Source organism: Atractosteus spatula, chromosome 12, assembly GCF_055471065.1.
Source record: "Atractosteus spatula isolate fAtrSpa1 chromosome 12, fAtrSpa1.hap1, whole genome shotgun sequence".
Classification (NCBI taxonomy): domain Eukaryota; kingdom Metazoa; phylum Chordata; class Actinopteri; order Semionotiformes; family Lepisosteidae; genus Atractosteus; species Atractosteus spatula.
Genome location: NC_142717.1, coordinates 9,984,964 through 10,009,855, shown reverse-complemented (window position 1 = coordinate 10,009,855; position 24,892 = coordinate 9,984,964). Strand labels below are relative to the sequence as shown.

The 24,892-nt window shown below is 36.9% G+C and overlaps 1 protein-coding gene across 1 annotated transcript in view; it reads left to right on the top strand.

Moving 5' to 3' along the window:
- trappc9 (trafficking protein particle complex subunit 9) overlaps positions 1-24,892 on the top strand; it is a 507,339-nt gene that overhangs the window by 72,391 nt on the left and 410,056 nt on the right. Inside the window, exon 12 of the mRNA XM_088929735.1 lies at positions 15,169-15,254. Within this exon, the coding sequence (XP_088785861.1) occupies positions 15,169-15,254 (86 nt within the window). The remainder of the gene's footprint in view (positions 1-15,168; positions 15,255-24,892) is intronic.

Below are 24,892 nucleotides of genomic sequence, written 5' to 3'. Positions count from 1 at the left end.
GCCTTTTAGTTTTTAAATTACAGTTTTTTCTTACATAATACACAGGCGTACAATGTAACAGGTGCACTATCTTTTATACCAAAAATAGATTTAGTTATAGAATGTTTTCCTCTTTAACTGATTTCTATCTGGAATTCTTGTGCTTGAATGTCTGCTTAAAATGAACAATGTGTGATTTCTTTTATTATCTTGGGGCTAAAAGGATTCTGAAATATTTTTTAATCCTTAGTGCATTATTGGAATTTTCAGTTATTAATACATGTTTAAATACTGCTCTACTGCACATTCTTACAATGAAGTATACTGTTTCAGAGTTCTGGTCTGGATTTGTGTTTTGGATTCTAGTAAGTAGTTTAACCATGCCTTCCTGGCGAGTGTACACCAAGGTTAAGGTGAACCTATGAATTATTTTTGTTTGAACGTGAAAAGCGTATAGTTTTCATATTTTATGTACTTCCAAGCATATCTCCTTATGAGATCTCATAAGACTTCAATCCTTACATCACACTTAAAATCTAACTGGTCACCTCAAATCCCTGAGACTGAATAAATAAGTGGATATTTAGACTTGGGTTGGAAGATGAGATAAATGAAATCCTTATGAGGAATCAATGATGCAAGTGAGCAAGGAGCCACTGTTAGCAAAGACAGCAGGAGTCAGTGCTATGACCCACATAAAGTGCTGGGGAGATCTTTGACATGGACATTTGTTGTGTTGGAGAGAAGAATTACCAGAGAATCTGAAGTTACATAAAAGAGATCATACTTTTGTGTATGAATGCCTCTTTCCTATTATAAAACGCATAATGTATATGCATATATATGTTTACTAGAATAAAAAAGTAATATTGCATTTTAAGAATAAAACGGAAAGATGAAAGCTGGTTTATTTTAAGAATTTTGGCTCCAACATTAATTATGTATTATTAAAAACCACGTCTTTTCCACCCGTCTCTGTGGTGGAAGAGTGTGGGTGACTGCTGCTACAGTATATGGACGGCTGCTCTCTCTCGGCTCCGGAAACTCTCTTCCCTCAGCACAGGTAGATCAGACAGCAGAGACTCTTCCTTCTGGCAACACGCCCCTCTTTCAGCGCTGGTCCAAAGCTTGGCCTCTCCATTCTGTGCAGTAGCACCTCCTGCCGTCAGGTCTGGTTTATGGCTTCTTGAGAACGCCTCTTTCCTTCAGTTCCGGTGCAGGTCTTGGCCACTTGGTCTCCCTCCGCCAGCACTGCTCAGGACTTGACTCTCCGTCAGCTCTATAAGGCTACGTTTGGAGAAATTTAGTCATCTCTTCTGAGCACTACTTTACACACCTGCCATATGACTGTACACCTGTGGACATAAAATAAAAACGAAAACGAGAGAGAGCTACAGTACGTACGAAACATCGCCATTGAACGGCACCGATACATTTATGTGAGTGACCTCTAATTAAGGCCACATCCTTACACGAACAGCTCTGGCTCTGTCTGAGCACTTTGTTCGGCCACTCTTGTGTATCCAGACCCTTAACCACTGGTCTCTTTCAGTGGCCATTGTGCAATAACGTTGCAATGTTGCTGGCATGCGTGTCGATAAACCCCAATTTCAAAGAAAACAACATTGCTTTATTCTGTTGTTTTACTTTGGATTTGTGTTCTTCGATATCGGAAATATACTATAATGCTGAAAAAAGGAAAGAAGCTTCCTCTTCTATTTTTATGCTCTGTGTACAGGAATAATACTGTAATTTTCTGCTATGCTGGTCTCTGGCATGTTAGTTTGTGAATTTCTCAGCCTTAGACATATTGTATAGTAGAAGAAACAGTTGAGATTTATATTCATGGATCTGTAGACAGGCAATTACACAGGCATGCTGCAAATAACAGAAGCATCTTAGAACAGGAGGAATGTCCCTAGGTTATTCTGGATTTTTATGATCATTTCTGAAAGGAGCTACAAACTGATCTTTAATTTCAAGATACTAGAGAGAAAAGTGGGTAGTGCAATTGATAAGAATGTTGGACAAAAAAAACCCAACATCATTTGCAGTTCCCATTGCAGTACATGTGTAGTAATTGCCATGAGTTTTTCTTCTTCCACCTCAGTTTGGAATGGATAATTGTTGATAACTACTCTTCTCCTACTATCAACGGGGACCTGATGCTAACATAAATACTTCTTGAGGGACCTTATCTGAGCCTGCAGGTCTTTTTAAACTCCAAGCCCTCGGTGGAAATGGCAAAGCTAACACATTGGGCAGAGGGCTTGACACGGCTCTCACTGATAACACCACTTATCCCCAGGCACCTGGCCATCCACAGGAGTCAGTGGAAATCTTTGCCAGCTTCAAATCAACCTGGCCTTGGTGGTGCTTGCTAAATTGTGTGCTGCCCCCTGGGATCTCCAGGTCACAGATGGCTAATGACAGCCCAGATTTGAACCAGCGATCTCTGGAGCGTATAACCCAACCTGCCAACCTGCAAATCTGTTGCATTCAGAATTGCTTCCCTCTTTCATGCAATTGCAGGGAACCAATATTTATATAAAAAATCTTTAGGTGATATACCTCTTTCGAGCAGCCAAAAATATGTATATATTCTCTTTTTACAATTGAATTTGGCCCCAGGATCATAAGGCTTTAGGAATTTTGTTCGCTACCAAGAGGATTCAGAAAATTCAATGAGATGAGTATTAACCTGGCTTATCAGCTCAGTAATGCAATTGCAGTTCTTATGGGAGCCGGATACCTCCATTCCCATAATCATGTCAGCCTTAAGAGATTGACGTATGCCACGTGCCTTGTTTTTGACGTGGCATGCCTTGGTTTTGAAATAGCTTAAAAGGGAGAAAACCCAGACACGAATTGAGGCTTGTCGTTAACAGGCATAACTGTTTAAGTAATGCAGATCAGTGGTTATTTGCTCTCACACATTGTTATTGGTAGTATGAGTGCAATATCTAACAGTTTCACATATGCAAAGCCATGTTAATATGCAAACAGGTGTACTTCTTAAAGCTACTGCATCGGGTGTCATACTGGTATATTGAAATATAGTGCTGAAACAAATACTGATCAATGCTTATAATTCTTCCCAGGGTGCTTAACAGCAACTGTTTTTCTGAAAACCATGAACAGGAACATACATAATAGAGTAATAAGGGTGTAGCATTTTGAAAAAATGACTCATTTCTATACAGAATTGATTCCATGAATGATTAAATCTTTGAAGTAGAAATTCTCAAAGTCCTACTGGAATATTAGGACCTAATAGGAAATGTTCGACTTCAGTGTATTTTAAAAGCTTAGCAAGTGGATTTTAAGGTTAGCATCGCCTCACAGATCTAGGGTTCTGGCGGTGATTCCAATCTGGGTCACTTTCTGTGTTCGGGTGCATATTGCTCCTATATTGTTAGTTTTTGGGGCACCTTGGTTTCTTATTATCTCTCAAAAATATGCTGGTTAGGTTTCATTAGCTTTTCTACATTCTCCCTAGAATTTGCTCTCTTTGCCCCCTTAGCCTTCTGAACATAGAATGATACAGTATGTATCACTGTGTATGGCACTTGTATGGTTGTTGGAGTATGGGACAAGATACCCAGCCATGTTGTTTAATTCATTAGTACATCAATCCTTTCAAGCAGTTTTCCTGACATTTTTTTAAGTCCACTGGATTTTCATCATCGAAAAGCTCGATACTGTTTGAACCTGAGAAAGTAGTCTCATTCAATGCGCTCTGCATGTTGGTCAATGAGACCTCAGCAGATGATTGACAGTTCGATGATGATTAAATGTTTATGAGGTGTAGGTGATGATATTTCTTTTCACTTTGGTGGCTGTAATGTATTTGTATTGTGAAACAAGGAGTGCTTGGAAGTTTTCAGATCCAAATGAGAGAAACAATTTTGAGTTGTTTTCGCCTTTGAAAAAAAAACCCTTTTGCATGCTTTGTGTCAGTTTAAAAAACGTAAAGAGTGGTATGCAGTAACTAAGATAGGAGACATGATATAACTTGTCTGGACTCATTAAGATAGGAATCTTGACTGGCTTGCAATAACCTGTTGGTTTATACTACCCATTTTGAATGTTTTAAACAACTGACTCAGTCTTACTGCCTGAATTTCAGATGTGTCCATTGACTATTTTGCTTTCATTACGTTCAGAAGCAAGCACCATTTTAAAAGTCATATGCGTGTCAGCAGACGTTTTACAATATAGTTTTCAGTATACGGTATGCTGAATCAACCTCCCCTTCATTTTTTTTAGCAAGTGGCTGTAGATTAGTGCCTGTAACAGTTACATTTGCTCTTTTTAACCACCCTGCACAAAAAAGTCCTATACGTTCCATATGTTATATTAGATATGGTAAATTCAGTTGAATATTACCATATTTTGTGGGCTATAAGACTAGAGGGCTTTTAAGTTTTATGACACTCTTTTCGTGATGAGGCTTCTAAGATCCAAGCTATTGAAGATATGCTGTCTTCCTCCAGAGTGCGGGCCTAGGGCATTTTTCAATGTTCCAATCCATGCCACTTTCTATAAAACAGATTGATGCAAAACCATAAAATAGAGCTTCTATAATAATAGATTGTTTTTCCTATAATTGTTTGGAGACTTGTTCTAAAAACTGCTTAGTTTACCAGTATCCTTTTGTGACTCTAATCCACTGTTTAAGGCTGGCATTGTTTTTCAAGCATTTAAACCCGCAGAGGGTGAAAGTGGAAATCTTGAATATAACAATATCAGCTTGTGAGTGCGAGATAGAAACGTCTGTGTTAGATGAGACTTGGGGTGCTACTAATTTTTTAAAGAATGTCTGGCTGTCACTGTCTCCCTGACTCACCAGACTACTTTAGAGTAGGTTTGATTGTTGGTCTGTTTTAAAGACCATATAACCCATTCAAAGAAATCTGAGATTGTGTCGTGTAATTCAGGGCAGGCTGCTTTTCTCATCTTTCAAATGCATTGATTAATGCTGCATTACTCTCTTCAGATATAACAGTATTAATGAAGACACTTCTTATTACTGGCCAGCACATTTACTAACACAGATCTCAAGAATGAATATGTAAGGTAATGAAACAGGTACGCTCCCAGCAGTGAAACTTTAGTGGCAGAAAAAAGAGTAACACATCACTAAACCAAGTATTTTATTGTATTAAAGGATATTGCAATAATGATAGATGTATTTCATATATCCTTATTGGACACAATAAGGGAAAAAACATTCTTAATATGATGCTTTCTTTGGTTTTATAACGCTATAAAGTTGAAGGAATTACTGGTCCTCCTTTGTGATTTACATAAATTAACCATTTGGTATATTTTCATGAAAATCATAGTCTTTTCTTGAGGCTTTAAGTGAGTGTGATGTATTCATCTTTTAATAAAAGTGATCTCACAGGTAAGAAGAAAAAATCAGGCAAGAGGAAAAAATGACCTTGTGCTTCTATATATATATATGATTTATAAAAGCTTCCATTTTCTTACAGGAGTCAAGCAGTATATTTTAAAATGACATTTGAAGAGTGAATAAATTTACATTTATTACTGCAAGCTAAATCCAGCTGGGAAGCCTGCATTATTTTGAGTGCTGTTCTGTTTGACTGTTTCTGTCTAATTTGAAAAGAAAGGATTAAGTACCCTTGCATTCCTTATGGGTACTGGAGTATTGTCCTTATTAACCTCTGAGTTCTCTTGGCTCTTGTAAAATTTTAAATCAGCAGAAGTATCATTGTCTGCTCTATGCAGTCTTCATGGCAGTGATGGCAAGGAAAGCTCTCAGTGCTTAAAAGACAGTACCACTTTAAACTGTATTTTTTTAAAACCTTCTAAAAGGGTTTTCACTAGCCATTTTCTATGGAAATTGCTTTATCAGGCATAAAACACTCTTTTTTGCCTATAAAAAGCAGTATAAATTTAAAATATACCTTGGTCCATTTGTTAACAAACAAATGCCAATAATACACAAATCCATGGTATTAAATTTAGATCTGTATTGACCCTGTGAATTAACCATGGGCCATCTGCCAATTTCTTTGTAAATTACCTTAAACTGATCATTTTTCGTTTTCTCAATTTGCCCACAGGAACAACTTTCTCTTAATTATTTTTAATTGATGGGTTTTGCTTCACAAACTTGTTGGAAAAAAAAGATCAATATACCCATTACACACTGAACAGCTGTCGAGTACGATATTTTGGACGTCGTCATTTATTTTCATATATCTTTTTTAATTAATCTACTTACATTCTAGAAGGTGGAATATGGGAAAGTTATTTCTTAGCATACATTTAATTCTTTTAAGGATTTGTCCAGAATGGCACAGAACACGGAGTATTATGTTATTATTGATCGACCAGTGAAATATTAATGACTTTTGACTGAAATTGATTATTTTTAGGCGAGATTTACTTTTGATGACCATTTGGCTCTGGTGTGATATTTTGTGGATGGAAGAAGATGAAAAATAATGAAATCCACTGGAGTGACGATGTTTAGTCATGAACACACTTGGAGAAAATCTAAAAATAGTTTTATGTTAAATAACATGGGTGCAAATGTTCTTTTATGTATTTGAGGTGGACATAAGGAAGATGAACCTCACTTAGTCTCTGTTTGTAACTAAAATGATTACAGTCTTTTTATTTAGCAATGTCACACATTCTTTAAGTCAAAGAAAGTACCTGGTCATTCTCAGATTTTTTGTGCTGAGCAATGGTGCCCATTGTAGAAACCAAGAGATAGGCAAGCAGGCATGAAGGTTAGAGTTTAGCATGTGAATTCAGCAGTAGTTCACAGCTCCTACTACTATATGGGTACAGAGTAACATACAGATTCTGCTAGCGGACTCCATCACCATAATATTCTAAATGAGTCATTGCTAAAAGCAATTTGAGTATAAAGTCAGTGCTTGCTATTCTGTTTTTTTAACTACAGCAGGGTCTCGACACTTGCACGAGTTTGGTGCACAGAACCGCTACGAATAGACAAATTGGCATATAACCAAGTCCATCCCTATACCATTGCATAATGTAATACAGTATGTAGTATGTATGGTTAGAAGACATAAGTAGCCCTCTCTTATGTGATAATGAAAAGTACTAATGCATTGGCTTTAAGCTGAATTAAGTAACTTAGATCAGTTAAAAGAAACAACAGTAATCACAAACAAATAGTAAGTGTTTGCAATTTGCTCAAGAAGTGTACTAAATGTTGCACGTGCACGTGATTTAAACTAGTTAAATTAATCAACACTGTTTATTTGTCTCTATGTAATGAAACAAGCATTGGAACTGTCAGTCTGTCGAGTCGTCTCCAGCCCGTCATTCCCCAACACAGAACCTGGAGCGTTACAGTACAAAAACAAGACCACGCGGAGAGGAGGATGCTGGGTAGTGGGTGCTTGGCGGTGGGGAGAGGCTCACTCACGAGCGAGATTCATCTCGCGATCCTAGAGTGTTGCGCCGCTCATTTGAAAGCGGCGGCTAAGTATTCGCTCTTCGGCTCTTGTTTCATTCCGCTATGCTCTTCTTCCATCAAAGAGCCCCCTGGGCCAAGCCGAATGGCAAATTTACGTATTCGCGAATGATAAGTCCGAATGATAAGATGTTGAAACCCTACACTATATATATCCGAGCATTTTTCCTGTCTTATATTTACAGCCTTTACTTTTTTGCTCCCATCATGTAATACTCTGCTCTTCCGTTGTCTATATTTAACTCTGCCAGGTATTTGCCCACTCATGATTTTCTTTTATTTTACTTTTCTGCCAGTGCCTACAGTATTGCTGCTCCTCCTGCTTTGTTAATATCTGCAGACTTTTTCTCTTTATTTCTCTTCCAGCTTGGTGCAGAGTAATAAGATACAGTTGTTCATTGGTATATGACTTGTTTTGTGTTGCTCCAAACACCTTGTGCTCAGCCTAAACAAAAGATTGGAATAAAATTGTAGTACCTGGCAGGTAGTGCTTATGAAAGCAAAAGCCCTATTACTCTGTTAATGGCGAATAAGTATTGCATTTTGAATATTGAGGTAGCACCATGAACTGTGGAGTTATTTTGTACATCTGGGTTGCAGAAGATAAAGGCAACTGACGTTCCCCTGATCAGAAAAACCTGTAATCATTAACATGAACAAATCTGTAGATGGAATGTTGGAAAGTAAATAATTTAAAGGTAGTAAATATTTAACAAAACAATAGGTGGAAGGGGAAAGCTGGAGGTAGGGCGAGAGGGGAGGTGTCAGTGATCGTTTTTTCTAAACCAGCAGCGCTGATGGCTGCAGAAATAAAGCTCTCTCCCAGCAGAAATAGTAAACTCAGTTAAGGGGATGCAATTTTACACTGAGCAGCGAGTGTTGCAGGCCATCACAATTCATTGTGAGTTAGTAAATAGCATTAGGCAGATGGCTGGGGCTATGAAGACCTACTTTTATTTGCGTTTGAAAGTAAAACGAATGGAAATGTGGTTCCCGGCGGCAAAATAGCTCTGAGATGCTTATTTCAAATACCACTCTGAATTTTTTGACATGATTATCTACCTTATAGGGGCAGAAATGGGAGAGGGGCAGCTGGCAGGGAATGTAAAAATAACTTTTGGGGAATAGATCTTTCTCCTTTTCCCATCTCATTAGTGGCTTAATGAGCCTCACAAGTTACCTGTTGTAAGAGTTCTCCTCAAGGCTGAGTGAGGCTGCCACTACTGGCATTCTCTGAGATGCCATTTCCTGAACAGTGGCCTTTGTATTATCACAGAGCTTGGGTCTCTCGAGTTTAAGAATATTTATCTGTAGCCTCTAAATACTGATGTTTCAGGTGCGTAACAGGTGTCTCAAGCTGACGAAATCATTTCACTGTAGTTCCCAGTGCTTGTATTTGTAAATATGCTAAATATGTATTTAAATATTTATGTAAATATTCCAATTAAAAAGTAACATTTTGTAGCCATTTAATTCTTTATAAATAAATGTGCATGCTCTTTACATTTGCACATAGTCATTTGCTCAAGAAGTGTATTAAATGTTGCATCTGCATGCTATTTAAACTAGTTAAAAGCAAACAAATGTTAAAAGTCAAAACTAGAAGTGAAGTGTTCTCTTAGAATGTGAAACTGTCTAATCATATTTCTTCAGCATGTGATTTTGCAGGTGATTAAAATTGCAACTGTGCTGACCATCAAAAGAAACATATCACATACACTGTAACTACAAATTCCCAAATTTTCACCAGGAAAATGCTTTCTGTAGACAGTTTATTGAACAGACATCACATAAGTGAATACGCTATGCTGATGACCATCTGTCATCAATGGGGTATCTGCTGTGAAACTCAGAGGCTAGTATAGTAGGGTGTGTGGCCATCTTTGAGAGCAGTACAGACTAGACATCTGTGACACATTGGTTGCCGATGCCTTCGTGTGGGATTCTGTCCCTTTTGTCTTGTAGAGCCTGGATAAAAGTGCTGGTTCACTGATCGACCACAGGTCATCCCAGCTCATTCCATAAATGGTGAATGGGGCTCATGTCTAGAGAGTAGGGTGTCCGTGGCTTAACTGTAATACTCGTCTTTTTTAAACCACATATGGACTTGCATTGTCCCACTGTGTAACTCCAGAGGAAGTTAAGGCACTTAATGGGATGTTGAGCACAACTGTGTGAATGTGCATTTTGAGGAGAAAGACATACTGTATTGCAGTGCAGTGAAGTTTTGAACAACCTCATGTTGCCTCAGATATTAGGCAGGCTTATGTTTGACATTTGATAATCGCAAAGTAATTTCAGCAGCAGTTACATGATGACCAGATGGAGCTGTTTTAGTATTATTGTCATTTTTATGTTTGTATCATTTTCTTCACATAAGAGGATAGCTATCTTTCTTCAGTAGTCATAAATACACCAGGCCTCTTTTGTCATGTAGGAATTTGCATGAATATGTAGAAAATACAGCCTTCCATATTTAATAATTGTGAACTCCTGAAAGGAGTCTTGGGTTTATAATGCTCCAGTGTTGGTGAAAGACAAATGAATATAATTATAACTCATTTTTTCTTTCTTTTCTTGTGTTTGTTTGCATATTTAAGTTCAAGTCTGTTACATGTTGTGAATAGTAACTAAATGTGCTTGGAGACTAATTCTGATTCAGAGTGCAGTTCACACACTGAGCAAAATCTGCACGAATCCTCTAGTCTGCAGATTTTAGCCCGTTGTTAACAACAGGTCATCTTTAGGTATTTTAATTAAAGGTAATTTTCTGACAACTGCTATAATCAGGGCACTTGTCTTGTAATCAAAGATCAAAGAGGTTTTTTGACCCCAAGTAATAGACTGAGATTTGAAAAGGTGCTGGAAGATGTAATGCTGACTCTTGTCATCTGAGGTACTGAGGAAGGAACTACAAAGTTTTTTTTTTCCTCTAAGGGAGCTAGCCACCTGTCATAGCATGGCTTGAAATAACCAGGCTTTTTAATATTGTTTGGCAGGTGAATTGTGAAACAGTTTAATGGTGCTCATGGGTAATACAATATAAATTCATCTTTTCATTTTCGAGCCATAATGAAAGTGTGCCAGAAATGTGCAAAGTGCTGTCCTAAACAGAACTTGATAATGGAGAGAGAGCAGTGCTGGTTCTTGGAATAGAAGAGTGCCTTGGCTCTCTGACCTAATCCTTAAAATCTGCCTTCTAACAGGCAGCTCTGAAATGCTGGACAGCTAGGCAGCTACAAGCTAATTTGTTAATTTACATGGGCTATTTAGCAAAAGAGTTTATGGGCACTTAACTAAATACATTTTCATTAAATTTTGTGAAGATTTCCCGTTGTACTTTTCAGGAACATGCAAAGATGAATAACATCTGATATGCAAGCAACAGAACAGTTTTAGATGCTGTAGGATTGTGCATAGCAGAGATATGAGGTCTTTCTCCGTTCCAAACACTTGGATCTATTTACGGTGTGTTAGCTACTGCAGAAATGTTTGCAGTCCTTGATGTTAAATTATGAAAACAGATATGCCACTGTATATCAAAAAGGCCGTTTCTACAATAGGCTCCCCAAATGTCATTTTGTTTACTGTTTGATTTCCCGTGCTTTGTGTGCATGCATTATGCAGGGAATGATTACATTACAGCTGCCCATGTTTCCATACTCTAATATATATTGCTGGAATGGGATTCAGATGAAGGCAGTAAATATCTGTTCCTGTGTTTCCATGTAACTGAGGATCTGTGACCTGGGAAATATTGAGTATTTATGTGAGGACAGAGAAGCCTGGATCTTTAAAATTAATGTGGTGAAAAGAGAGCTTTTATCCACCCTATGATACACTGAGTGCTCCATTAGTGATTTTATTTACTGTATGTACATTTTTTTTAAAAAGTACTTCTGGCTAAAGTCAATACAAATAAAAAATATGATACAAAGCCCATTATAATTTATAATTTAACTCCAAACCCATAGTAATTTAGCCTTATGTCCCAAATGTTTCACATGTCTGCAGAAAATCTTTCTCTGTGATCTTTATCAGTGGATCCACACTGATACAGTACCAAACGGTCATGTTGTACAAAGCCAAAATGCTAGGTACTGTTGTGCAAATGTTCTATTTGTTTTTTTGCACTACAGTGATGCTGTATCTCTGTGTCCAGTCTTCATATTTTAATGTGACAGCACTTGGTATTTATGAATTGAGATGATTTCAGGTGGCAGGTGGCAGAATCTCAGTATCTTTCCAATATGCTTGTGTTCGAATTTTAAAATTCCTCCAGATCAAAGTTGTTTTTTTTCCCCAAGATAAACTTTTCAAACTTCACTTCTGTTATGGGAATAAGAATCCAAATCTCAACCTAAAACTTTTGACGATTTTCAAAATAACACTTTCACCGAGGAGAGATTGAAGTTTTATGATTGCTGTGTTAAGAATTCTCAACAGAAGCAGAAGAGTGCAATATGTATTGTAACATTCGTTTTCAGAACATTAAGTTCAAAACGGGGAATCACAAGGGACTGATCTTTTTTTTAAAAAATGGGTTTGATTTTTGATCATGTTTTCTAGGCATATGTCATGACTAAGATCTAAAAGAAAAAAAAGGAGTTTGCAGTCACAATCCTGTTAATTTAGAAGTTTGGTGTTAATCAGCAGAAGTAAAATATTCCATCATGACCGGTTATGTAGATTTTGTGTAGTAAAAATCTAGTCTGGACTCCATTTAGTGTATGTGTAAATCTTTGTGGATGAAAACAGTGTTTACTTATTACCACACTTTTCTTAAATCTGTTTCTTACTTAATTGGACCTTTGTGAGTCAGCATCCCAACAGAGAGATGAAGTTGTGATGGTTGTCTTTCCTACATTATGGATTAATTTGAATATCTTTAATTTCCCAGGTGCTCACAGAGCTTACTTTCTATAAATCCAAATGCCTACCAGATTTTAGAAAAGATTGTTCAAAATACTTCTCTTGGGTCCACTTAATGTATTTAGAATGCACAGTAGAAAGAGAAAATATATAGTTTAAAAATATGGAAAATTGAACCACAGTGTAATACTTTTAGGAGCGTTTTAATTAATCAAATGTGCAGTGTATAGTTGGCAGCTTCTTTCTATAACCTACCCTTACAGAATCAGGCTGAGAGACCACCTTTCCCCTTGTCAATTCTCTTGCTTTTCATGTGATATGAATTTGCATTATTTTCATGCAGATCACTTTCACCTGAGTCTTCTTGAACGAAAGCATTGCTAACAGGGTTTGTGAGAAACCACTGTTCTCGAATCTAGTTCTCAGCAAGAGTCTTATGGTAAAAGCATCGAAAACTGCTTAATTGACCCAAGTCAAATTTCATTCCAGCAAAAAAAAATATTTAAAAATATTGTTTTACTATTATCAAGGCTGTACAAATGATGGCCACATGATGTTCTAATGAAAGTGTTACTTTTGTCCTTACTGTTTCATATTCATAACAGTTCACTAATGAAAGGAATGAAGTATTGTATCGCAGTGGTCAATGAAAAGGTCTGTACTTTGTGCTATAGCTAATAAACAGTAGTTCAGTCAAATATACAATATTTTAGATCTGGTTATGCATTTTTAAAGGCAGACTAATTTGTTATTTTATCATTTTAAAGTAATTCCCTGTATTATGGTAGTGTTTGTCATCCCAGTAGATTCACATATAGGAAAAATCCCACTTTTTCCATAGCTGAAGTGGATAAAGTGCCGGATAGGCTTTTAAAAACTGTAGTATGGGAACTATAATGAACAAGTAATAAGGACCTTGCTTTAACATTTCATCCAAAGAAAGGTTCCTCCTACAGAGCATTCTGCCCTCCAACCACACTTGGACATTGGTTTGGAAGTTTTGAGATAGTGCTACTTACTGATTCAACACCAGTTTAAAGTTTAAAAAAGTTTAAAGTCATATTATAGCTTTCAGTTTGCCATGTGAATTCCTTACTCCAGTCTTTGTAACATTTTTATTTTTTTAACTTTGCCTTAAACTCACGGCTCTGTTAGCACGTGTCAGCACGTATAATACACGTAACGAAAAGCAAAGCTCACCAAACTGACTTAGTAGATTAAGACCATATCTATGATCGGAAAGCTGTTTTTTCTTTGTAAGTGTCATGGCGTCCTGTAGCGCGTCTTGGAATGTTAGTGAGTGAGGAGTGAGACTAACTGTGACTAACACAACAACACAGCCCCCCCATCACCTTATATGAACAGGAGTGGAGTTCAAGACTCATTTATGAGGTTATTTAGAAATGAACAAAGAGTAGTGAAACTAGCTTTGAATAGGACTAGGATCCAACAAACAGGTAGTGAGTTGTATTTTATTGATCAGCAGCATCGAGAGAGAAACATGAATCTATCAAAATAAGAGAGGGTGCCATTTTATGTCTTTTGTGTACCATGGGAGGATCAGGCAAAAGAAGTGGTTTTGTCGGAGCTGGACTTTCAATAACTTTGTATTAATGTGTCATTGTAAAGAGCAACAGAATCCTCAAGCGGCACTTAGGGGAGATATTGTGCTCTCCACTGAACCAGTTGAATTCACTACATTCAGTCTGCAGAAGGTCATAGTCCATTAAGTATTAATAGGAAGGAAATATAAAATACAGAACAGCCATTTAAAGCTTTTCTGTATTAAAATGCATCGATTGAGAATATAAGAAATGTTACAAATTAGAATGGTGGATTTAACAGATTTTAATCTTTTTTCAATGTTGCTACCTTACTGCTTTGAGGATTTTATCTGGTTGTTTTGAGCAGGAGCCCAGGGAGTCTTCAGTACCATGGCAGGTGTTTTTCTTTGAGAGAGATGGAACCTTTCATACCAGTTTTTGGTCCTAAATGCTTTCCCTAGAACGCACTGGTTTCATGACCTCATTTGATTAGTGTAGATTCATCCCTGAGACTAGAAAGCTGCTTTTATCCCTGGTGATTTCTTAGTATTGCAATGATTTAAAAGTATAGTAATGTTTATTTTGTGTTTATAAATTTGGTGTTAAAAAAAGGATTTAAAAAAAATCTGTGCCTAGAATTCTTATTCTTTCCATATTTCAAGTGTTTTAGGGTTAATTTACTAGTTTAGAGGCAGTTTTATGGTATTAACATCAGAGGAAATGTCACAGTACACTGAAATGTTTCAAATGACAGTGACTGTAGACCCACAGATCTCTCTCAAATGACACCATCTGTCCCCTTCTGTCATGAAGTGATGTGCACTATTATGAGTTTTGAAACTGAATTTCATTTTGTTTTGGAGACCCCAATAAGCAACTATAATTAATGTGAAGGGGCATTAACAAATGAAAGTTTTGTATTTGTACACGTATAAGTTCTTACTTAAATTTACTTCAGAAATGGGTTTACATAATTAGAAGCAAAAACCTTTTCACTTACGTCATGTAACATTTTAAACATTACAGGTTTATAAGGCACTTAGAAAAGGTTGAAGCATCCAAAATAGTAGGGTATTAAAATCAGTTTACAATGTTTTCATTTCCTTTTTTCAATGTGTTTGAATAGTGTTAATGCACAATTAGCTCACAATTATTTACAAGAAATGTAATTGATAATTGCTGTTGAAAGATAAGTTACTTGTGACTTATATGGGTTAATCCTGTTTCTTTGGTGAGCTTTGATACCACACACAGAACCTAGGTCTTATTTGTTTCTTTTTCTTTCAGACTTCCAGTGGGTACAAGGAGATGTGTGTGAGGTGCAGCTCATGGTGTATAATCCCATGCCTTTCGAGCTGCGTGTGGAGAACATGGTAAGTTCAGTTTCATTATCGGGGAAAAAAAAACATCATAATTAAAAACATAAAATCTTTATTTAGGCAATTATAATTTAATTGACCTTTATGATCACTGTTGCATCAGAGAGTTACATGTTAATCACGTCCAACCAAGCTAAAATGAAGTTTCAATAAGAATAATAATGTTTTCCTGAAATTCTTCTGGTACCTTGGGCTGAAAGGCTATAAAATAGCTTTGGCAAAGGTCATGTAAGCATATAAACCTTTGCTGTTAAAGATTTCATAGCTGTCCACTAAATCAGAGCAGGGATTGATTCTTAATTCACTTATTGAAGAAGTGCGTAATGGCTGAAGTGTTAGACTTCTTGTCACTAGGACTGGAAAAAATAATCTGTGCTTTGCTACTACTTTTCCATAACGAGCTTCATCTCAGTGTCAGATGGGTGATGTGTAAACTAATTATTTTCCCAGGTGGGAGTCCTAAATGTGAGAGTCATTTCTCTCAGAACTGTGACTTTGGCTCAAAAACAATATCTACTTTTCAAGGGGCTTAGCTCAAGGTATTTATTCACTTTAAGAGAGCTGAAAAAAACACCTTGAGCAAAAATACTGTAGTCAAAGACTCTTCTCCTTCTTGGGAGAGTTAAAAGCTTTCCCTTGCACTGAACTATAGATTTAATCCTGGCACTCATTTTAGTAGAAATAAGCATTCTGATGTTTTTCTTCACTTTGAATCTGCATAGTCTCCATAGCCTCCTTTTTTATAAGCTTCTTAATTATTCTAAAGATGAGGGACACCTTTGAACATTATTGACAACTCCATATCAGATATTGTCTTCACGGTGAAATTACTTCACTTATGATTTCTGGCTGTATTGCTCCTTCTTTTGATGCCACATAAAGGTGTCTTGTATGAGTGTATCACATTATCGTGACAGACTCCAGAGCAACATTCTATAATGAATATAAATGAAGAGTCAAGAAACCATCAGGCCTCTATGGCAAATTTGCGAGGTCTGTGAAAATGCGGATCCTGTCTAAACAAAATGAGGTGGTTTTAACAACCTCTCCAACCAAAGGGCCCGGGCCCATTACTACCTGACCTTACCTAAACATTCACAATGACATAACCTAGAAATGGGGTCTGGTTGAATCCCAATTTACTTTTGTGATGATTTATGTGCATCCTGATCTTACCTAGTATGTTACAGGCAGTCTTGTCAAGATAAGATGGGGCATATTCCATGTGAGGTTGTAGAAATTGTTCCATCATACTTTGAAATGTTGCAAAGTCGCTGTGTAAGCCAAAGAATATTGCTCTGTGTTGATATAATCCATTAGAAGTTGCAGAATCAATCTTGGGCTTTGTGACCTATGATAGGGATAGCTTCCAAAATTGGTAGTAAGATCTAGAGGTTGGGCTCTCCCTAGCCTTTCTAGGATTGGGCTTCCACTTTCTAGGCTTCCAATTGGGGCATTGCATAGCCAATCAAATTTGGAGACTTGCATTTTTTTTTGTCCCTGTGTGGGGGTTATATGAACAGTGACTCCAGGTTGTGAGATCTTGGTATGACGCTCAATGATTTGTGTTCTCCATGGAAATTTGAACATATGTCAGCATTTGTTGTAGGAACCAGTAGGCAGACTCTATATTCTTATGTCAGGCCAGGCAACACGTACAACTTGCAGAGGTGCAAATGTGCCTGGGTAACAGAATTATTCCTTCATGTCAACTCACTCCAAGGCTTCAAAGTTTTGCATGGTAGATTTATTTTATTTTGTATGATTCTGTAATTGACAGTGCCATTTTTATTCAGTAGCCTTATAGAGCTTCTGGCAATGGGCAATGTAATTTACAATCTGGAAATGGAAGGAAAGCAAGACTTGTTCTCCTGAGCTAAATTGCTGTATTAGGGTTCAGGTCATAATGGTTTTTTCTGTTTCTTGTAATCTAGTTAATAGCTCTGTAGGGAAAATGCGTTCCAGCAAGTGCAATGCATTCCTGGAAGTGCATTAAATAATAATCTAAAAGATTTAGATCAGTTACTAGTTTGTTCAAATTTCCAAGGAACTATCTAGGATACCTCTGGGGCATCTCCCACATGGGAGAAAAGGGAGAAAATCATTCAGAATCCTGGAGTACAACCTGGATAGTGGAGAAGTCAAAGTGTAGTAATGAATCCCAATCACATCCTTCTTTTCCTGAAAAATGCTTGACCAAAAATGTTTAAGAATGTTGTACAGGTCCATTCATTTACAGGTGCTAGAGCAAAAATCAGGAAATCCATCTGTGTAACATTCTCCGTTAATTGGGAAGTAAAAGGACTACCCTCATCAGTCAGACTTTTGCTAGGGATTCTTAACTCTTGAAAAGAGTACTGTATACAGTATATTCCTGCGAGAGATTGCATCTGGGTGTGCAGTAGCATAGTCTACTATTAAAAGGATTTTTCATGGAGTTTTTGTCTAATAGCCTATAAGGTCCATGGCTATTCCCTGGAAAGGATCCATGGTAAAGGACAGCAGCTGTTGTGGTGTGCTGAATTTGGGTTGAATAATGTCCATTGGCAATCAGAGTAGCCAGAATTTAAGGCAGTAAAATGTTTTGTGTGCCTTGGGCCAGAAATATTGCTGTAAAATCCTGCCTGATGTCTTTTTGACATAAAATAAGTGATTACGTGCATAGTGTTTTTGGTTTGCCCCCCTTTTCCATGCAGTTTATTTAAGGGGTAATTTCAGATTGCAAATGATGTGGGCATTTTGACCTTCATTCTGTAGGAGTTCCATTCATCTTCACTGCCGAAGCACAAACAGGATTGATGTGGGGTCCTCTAAGCATCTTGTAATTGAATCCATATGAATGTGGCCTATAAGAGTTTCCATTTCCCAGGTCTCCCATGGATCAGGGAGAGGAATGGCAGCGTTAGAGGGAAAGTCACGAAGGATAGATTTCTGGTCACTCTTCATTCTATTTTTCTACTGTATCTTAAGTGGATGGGAGGGAGTGTCCTGATGTTTGTCTTCCCTTCTTTGCAGACATGGTTTTGGAGTTTTTAGAGCAGAAAAATAGCTGAGACAAAGACATCTGGACTGAAAGAAGTGTCTATTGCAATTTCCATAGGTTTTTAAATGGGTAAATTCTCATTCTCATTCCTCATTAAACTCCATCAAAGTTTGGACAATAATCAAAGAGTAGGGCAGTTGAGGTATGACGGCTACCTTGGCATTATAAGTTTAGTTGCAAAGGAAGTTAAAGTATATTCCATGCTGAAAAATATAGCAGAGAAAAACAATGTTGCAGCTAAAAAAATATGCTTACCCATAAATGGGGATCCCAAGAAAACAGTTGTATGATAGAACATATTTTGTAAGGTGATTAAGAAAGAGCCCCGATATGAACTCAGCACTCATTTTCTAAAGAATTTTGTGCAAGTTGCATTTAAAATGTCCACTAACCATACTAATACCGTCAGTTGTCTTAGGTCCTTCTAATTGGTCTACTGTCAGCACACGGTCTGCGTCACCTCAAGTTGTTTCTGCAGGTTTTATGTCTGAACCTGCACTGGCTCTTTATGGATGTGGCTGGGCAGTAAGTCTGTGTTAGTGGTTCGTGTTCTACAAGTTGATGCAATTTATCGTTTTCCTTCCTGAATCAGCTGTCGCACAAGCTTATCTTCTTGTAGGTTTGTGTCCGATTGTTCAAAGCCTGCATGACATTGTTTGTCGGTTTGAGGAAAGTGGTTTCAAATATTTCAGTTAAATTCAGAATACTTTTTTTATTTAAGAAAAAGTACAGCTTGTGTGCATCGGCCGAGAATATCAACTTCTAGTGCTCTGTCCTGCATCTGTTGTGAAAAGCATCCCCTATATCTGTAGCTTGGAGTTACTTGAATCTAATTAACTACTTTGCCCGGCTTCTGGTCACTGGACTGCACAAAGTTGTCTGTGGGGAGGATATTCCAAACTCGGTTAGTTGTAGTTAGAGATGGATGGTTTCCGAGCAAACTCATTTTTATTTTCCCAGGTGGGAGTCTTTTCCCTCAGAACTGCTGCTCCAGCTAGAGGACGATATCAGTTATCTTTACAGGATAAAACGCCATGAGCGAACAACGCTGCAGTCCGAGAGTCATTTTCTCAGGAGGGCTAGAAGCTTTGCCTTGTGCTAACTTCAAATTTATTCTGGGAATCTCTTTCTTAGTAAAGAGGTGCCTTCCGTTGGCTCTTTCTCTTTTTGTGTCTGGTAATAGGCTGATACACTCTCCCTAGGCTATTCTCTCATAAGCCTCTTAATTATGCTAAGAATGAGGCGCACCTGTGAATATTACCGACATCGGCTTCACGTGGAAATTTCCTTCAAGCAATGATTGCTGTTGTGGTTGTTGGCACCCTCTTGTGACTTTTGATGGTATTGCTAGCCTCTTTTGATGCCACTTTGGTGCATTATTTTTAATAGAACATACATTTTACAAACTTCATTGGTACATAACTGTACTTCAGGGTAAATATCTGCAGTGGTATTAACTGCTTTGTTTCATATGCTGTACTCTCAATGCTTATAAAGTGTAGAATAGGAATAGGACAGTGATAAAGCTTTCTTTATTCATCTTAGTGAAAGCATTTTGATTTGAATTGGGTACTTTTGTTCTTCCATCTGTTGTGTCATGCTCAAAAGCACCATAAGGTAGCTCAGTTCCAATGTAACTGTTTTTAATCGCTGTTTGATGTTTAGCGTTGAAGAGCTAGATCGCGACACTTAAAGAAAAGAGCACAATCAACACGTAATTATGTTCTTAGTCCTCTCTTCCTCAGTGACTTTCTAGAAAAGTATGACCTTTATTAGTTTTATTTGAGCAGGAAGGATAATCTTTTTAACCTTTTCATATTACAAAAAGATGCTGAGAGTGGCCCTCTGTCTTGATCTACCTTCTTAGATTGAAATACATACAGTACTGTGTGTCAAAAAAATTACATGTGAACAAGAATAAAATGCACAACTTTCCTTTCCTAACGCTACGGTCTGAAACCCAATTTGGCAGCAAAAAATCAAGAATATCTACTGTTTAAGCAAACATTTTTTTAAAGTCAATCTTGTATCACCTCCTCCTTAGTTTAAGTCCTTTTTTGAGTATTTGAGAAGGAAGGACACACAACTTAAAGTCCTGAACAATGAGAAACATTCCTCTCCATTAGTTTCTCAAGGCAATGGCTACTTATTACTTTGACTCCAAAAGAGTGTGTTGAGGAAGTAGTTGATCTTTGAATAGCATTACAGGTATGTTCAAAGAGACTGATTCCTTAAAGGGCAATCCAGTCTAGAGAGAGATAATGCCATCTATTTATGTTAAAAGCCCTACATTCCCTTGGCTGAAGACTGGAAGATTAGTGCCACCATCCGTGAGGATTCCTGCCTGCACCATTTAAGAACTACGTTTGAGAAGAGAGAGTCACAGTAGGTGGGAAATAGCCTCATTAAAAGTATACAGTAAGAGCAAAATACACCAACTGTTAAAATTACCTCAGTATTTCTGGAGCAGTGGACTTAAATAACTCTAATGCTCCATTCTTGTCAGTTTATTTCTTTTATTTTGAAATGCATCATACAGATTTTCAACAGCGATTTACAGTGAATAGCTGAAGTAACCTCAGAGGACTAAAAACAAATGTTTTTCCAAAAAGCAAAACACATTATTGCATTTGCTTTTTTCTGTTTCTACCGATTATCTGTGCTCATGACATTTTATTATGTTTTAGAAACAGATGTGGGGAAAAATGTTAATTGAGAAATTACTTTTAATGTGGGATTTTTAGAAGATTGTATAATGGACTGTAGGTTTTGAGCAAATCCAGTGTAGTTGTTTTTGACTCTTTTATTTAATTTAAAGAAAACTTATTTTCAAATGTATAATATGTTCCTACATTTTAGCAAATGATGGGCCATCTGCCCTCAGTACCTTTTCTACCCAGCTAAGCTTTTTCTATTGCTGTAAAATCAGTCATCATTATCAATTCTCACAGTGATGGAGTGTCTGACCTCCTTCATGGAGATCCTCTGAAATTTCTCTGATGAGGCTATGCTGTCTGGATGACTTTTTTCTCTGAATCAGTTTCAGAGAAGTCTTTTTTCATTGCATCTCTGTAGGTAGGAGTTTTCGGAACCTCAGAAACACCTTTTGGTTCATTTTTTTCAGATCGTGTTTGAAAATCTGTAATAAATGACAAAACACTTAACTGGATTTTGCCTTATACACTGTGCTGTATTTGGAAGCCCATACTTATTTCTAAGAAAATAAACAGATGCAGAAGGAAAAGTTTTATAAAGTTTAGAGTACATCTTCAAAGGAAATACACATAGTGGAAGCCGATAAATTTTTAAAATCAGGTTCTCAGCGTTACACTTCCTCTTACTTTCTGCTTGGAGAGAATTTTATCAGCCTCTTGGTCTCTTTACAGGGCTGGAAGGCAGGATGAGATGAAGGAGTGATACGATCGAAGCAGTGAACCCATAGCAGATAAATGTCCTAGTACACAGATATGAGCCAAGTGTTCTCCGTTTTCCTAGCAGCACAATAATTACACTTATTGAGGTTTGTTGGAACATTTTCTCCTCCAGTCATATTTATGTCTTTATATTTTTACCTCCTAGAGTCTTTTATAGGTAAATTGGCAACTGTAGGTGATATTCAGAGGGCATAAGAGTGTTTCAGGAGGACACTATATGAGGAACAGGTTAACCTATAATATTTAAACCAGCTTGCCGATGTATTCTGAGCACTGACTCATGATGCCACAGCTCAAGTCAGAGCATTGCTGCTGCATATAAACCAGCCTGTCCAGATAATCACTCAAAGGCACCTTCCTTTTATCCTCATTGCAAGGTTATGAAAAACTTCACTCACTGGCTGCAGCCTTTAGAGTACAGAATATGCTTATATATGCTTATTTTCTTAAATTTGTTTTATGTCCTGACTAAGTTTTTGTGTTTCAACAATTGATTTTATTGAGGTTTGAAACATTCCCTCCTTCATATACACACTTACAGTTTACCCCTTGGTGGATTTTTTATTGACTTTAAATTTTTAAATTTACTGTAAATGGCCCTCCTGACTTCTCCACTTTGTGTATTTTTTCCATGAAAACATTTTCTTAGCTTTATCTGAGGATCCCAGTTAGATTGCGTTGCTTGAATACCTAAAACAAATCTAAATGTTTGAAAAGCTGAAATGGCGCAATATTGAAATGATTGAAACGCCCGATTCTGATCACTAGGCAAGGTGCTTACACTAAGGCAAGAGTTTTAGATTCTTGTTTCTACCTGTATGTTCAAAGTCGAGACAAAGCAAATTATTGCCATTACTGTGTGATTTTGGAACCAGCCTTTGTCAGAGGTTCCAGAAACAGTGCAAGCAATATACTGTATACAATGCAGTTCATAAGTATTTGGACAGTAATAAATATTTGATGTTTTGTCTCTGTACTCCAGCACATTTGATTTGAAATAGAGCAATGACTATGAGGGTAAAGTGCAGAATTAATTTGAGGGTATTTATGTCTATATTAGGTGAACCATATTGCAATCACAGCCCTTTTTATACATAGTCCTCCCAAATCAATTCAAAACGAACTAAAAAATACTGATATTGAGAATTTTTGATGAAAGTCTGATTAAAATGGTCTACTAAATAGAATCAGTGAAGAGAAATCTAATTTTTATGTTTTGCCTTTCAATGAGTCGCAGTAATCAATTGTTTGTTTTCCCAGACGCAGATCATTGAGTACATAAGCAAAGAAAAAAAGCAGTGTTTCACCTTTATGGAATAATCTCTTCAAAATGAAAATTTATTCTTGTAATATGTCTTTAAAGAAGTTATGCTTCTTGTGTTTATCAAATCCTGTCCAATATCCATGTAGATAATGGTGGAAAAATGCAAGGGATGTATGATTTTATTTAAATCTGAATTTTAAACTCTCTGTAATGTTTTCTGATATGATATCTGCAGTGCTTTTAATACAGTAGATGGGCTATTGCTACCTATCTGAAGCAGAAGTAACATCAACTTTTGTGATTGAATCCAGAAATGTCTTTATTCCTTTTTTTCTTTACCACTGCAGTAGAACTTATATAATGAGAATATAATGAGTAGAAAATATAATGTGAATTAAAAGAGCATAGACTTGGAGATGGAAGCCAGTGAGGTACCAGAGACCCTGATATTTTCATTTGCAAGCCCTGCTTCCTACTGTTATTTGTGGCATCTGCGCAATGCAAAGGCATTGCCTGAAGAATGTACTTTAATCAGCCATGATAATCAGGTTGTCAGCAACATCCATTGCTCTAGTGCAAAATTTGCTTTATTTCTTTCTGACTCCTAATAAGTCTTTGAGTCTAACTTTTTTTCTAAAGCTAGTTTTAAATTTAGAAAAATATTTTAGGTCTTTTTAAGACTATTGTCTTATGATACAACTTTTTACCTCACAGTTTTTTTTTGCTGATGCTTCCAGAAACAAAAGCCTTAAAAGAATATTCTGTATTTTCCTTGTTTTTTTTTCTACTACATGATTGAATGCCTTGCTGGGGTAAAACTCTATAAGTAAGACCATGACTCTATCTAAAATCCAGGATATTTCAACTATGGAGAAGAAAAGGGTTACAAGATCTCTAGAATGTAATGACTTTAGCTATAGATATGTTGTTAAATATTTGTGTTGTGATGGTAAATAGGAGCAAAGGCAGTTATGCTTTTTTTTAGTTTTTTTTCCCCATAGACAAAAAATCTTCTGTAAGCCAGGACAATAAATTTCCACACAGGGATGGCATACTCCCATAGGGTGAATGGTATGATTATAAGCCTTCTTTATCATGGTGATTCTCTTAATGGACTTTGTGACTGAGCTCATAGGCATAAATAAATGTAATGTGTGACCTGTACTGGGGTGTCTACACTGATGGTGTCAATTAGGATGAGTCAGTCCTTCACTTCACACTCTGGGTCAGCCAGTGAGTTGCTACATAACCTGGCATCTCCTGTAATCTTCTCCATGTATTAATCATAATATCCACAGAGGATTCGTGAATAATAGCTGACTGCCATCCAAGACTATTTCAGTTCAGTGTGTGAAAAGGTTTAAGACACTGTCCCGTTATTTTCTAGACAAAAATGCAGATGATCAAGGGCATAAGTTTATTTACTTAGGGATGATGAAAGCAGAAATAGCATAATGTCTGGATCTCCTTGTACACTGTTACCTCAAATGGTCTCTTTGACTAAGCTGCAAATGTATGTTTTCAGACATTGGATTTTCTGGCAGCTCGTTAGACTTACTTTGCATTAAAGCCTTTGTTGGGAACTTGAGTAGCTGGAATTAAAAGCACAGGTTATGGACCTGTGTTTATTTATTTTTTTGCCCCTACATATATCCTGTTCCATCATAGTAACCTTTACCAGGTGGCTGGGAAATGTTTAAAAACATATTTTAATTATATTTTAAAATGTTTTTATGTTAACACATGAATGCCATCTCCATGTAAAGACTCAGTTCACTGGAGCTGGATTATAGTAAGAACAGAAACAGTAAAAATGCATTAGCTTTTTTAAAATTACTGTTTAAAACCTGAAATTTTATAATTATATTTCATCATTGAAGGCATCCAGTGG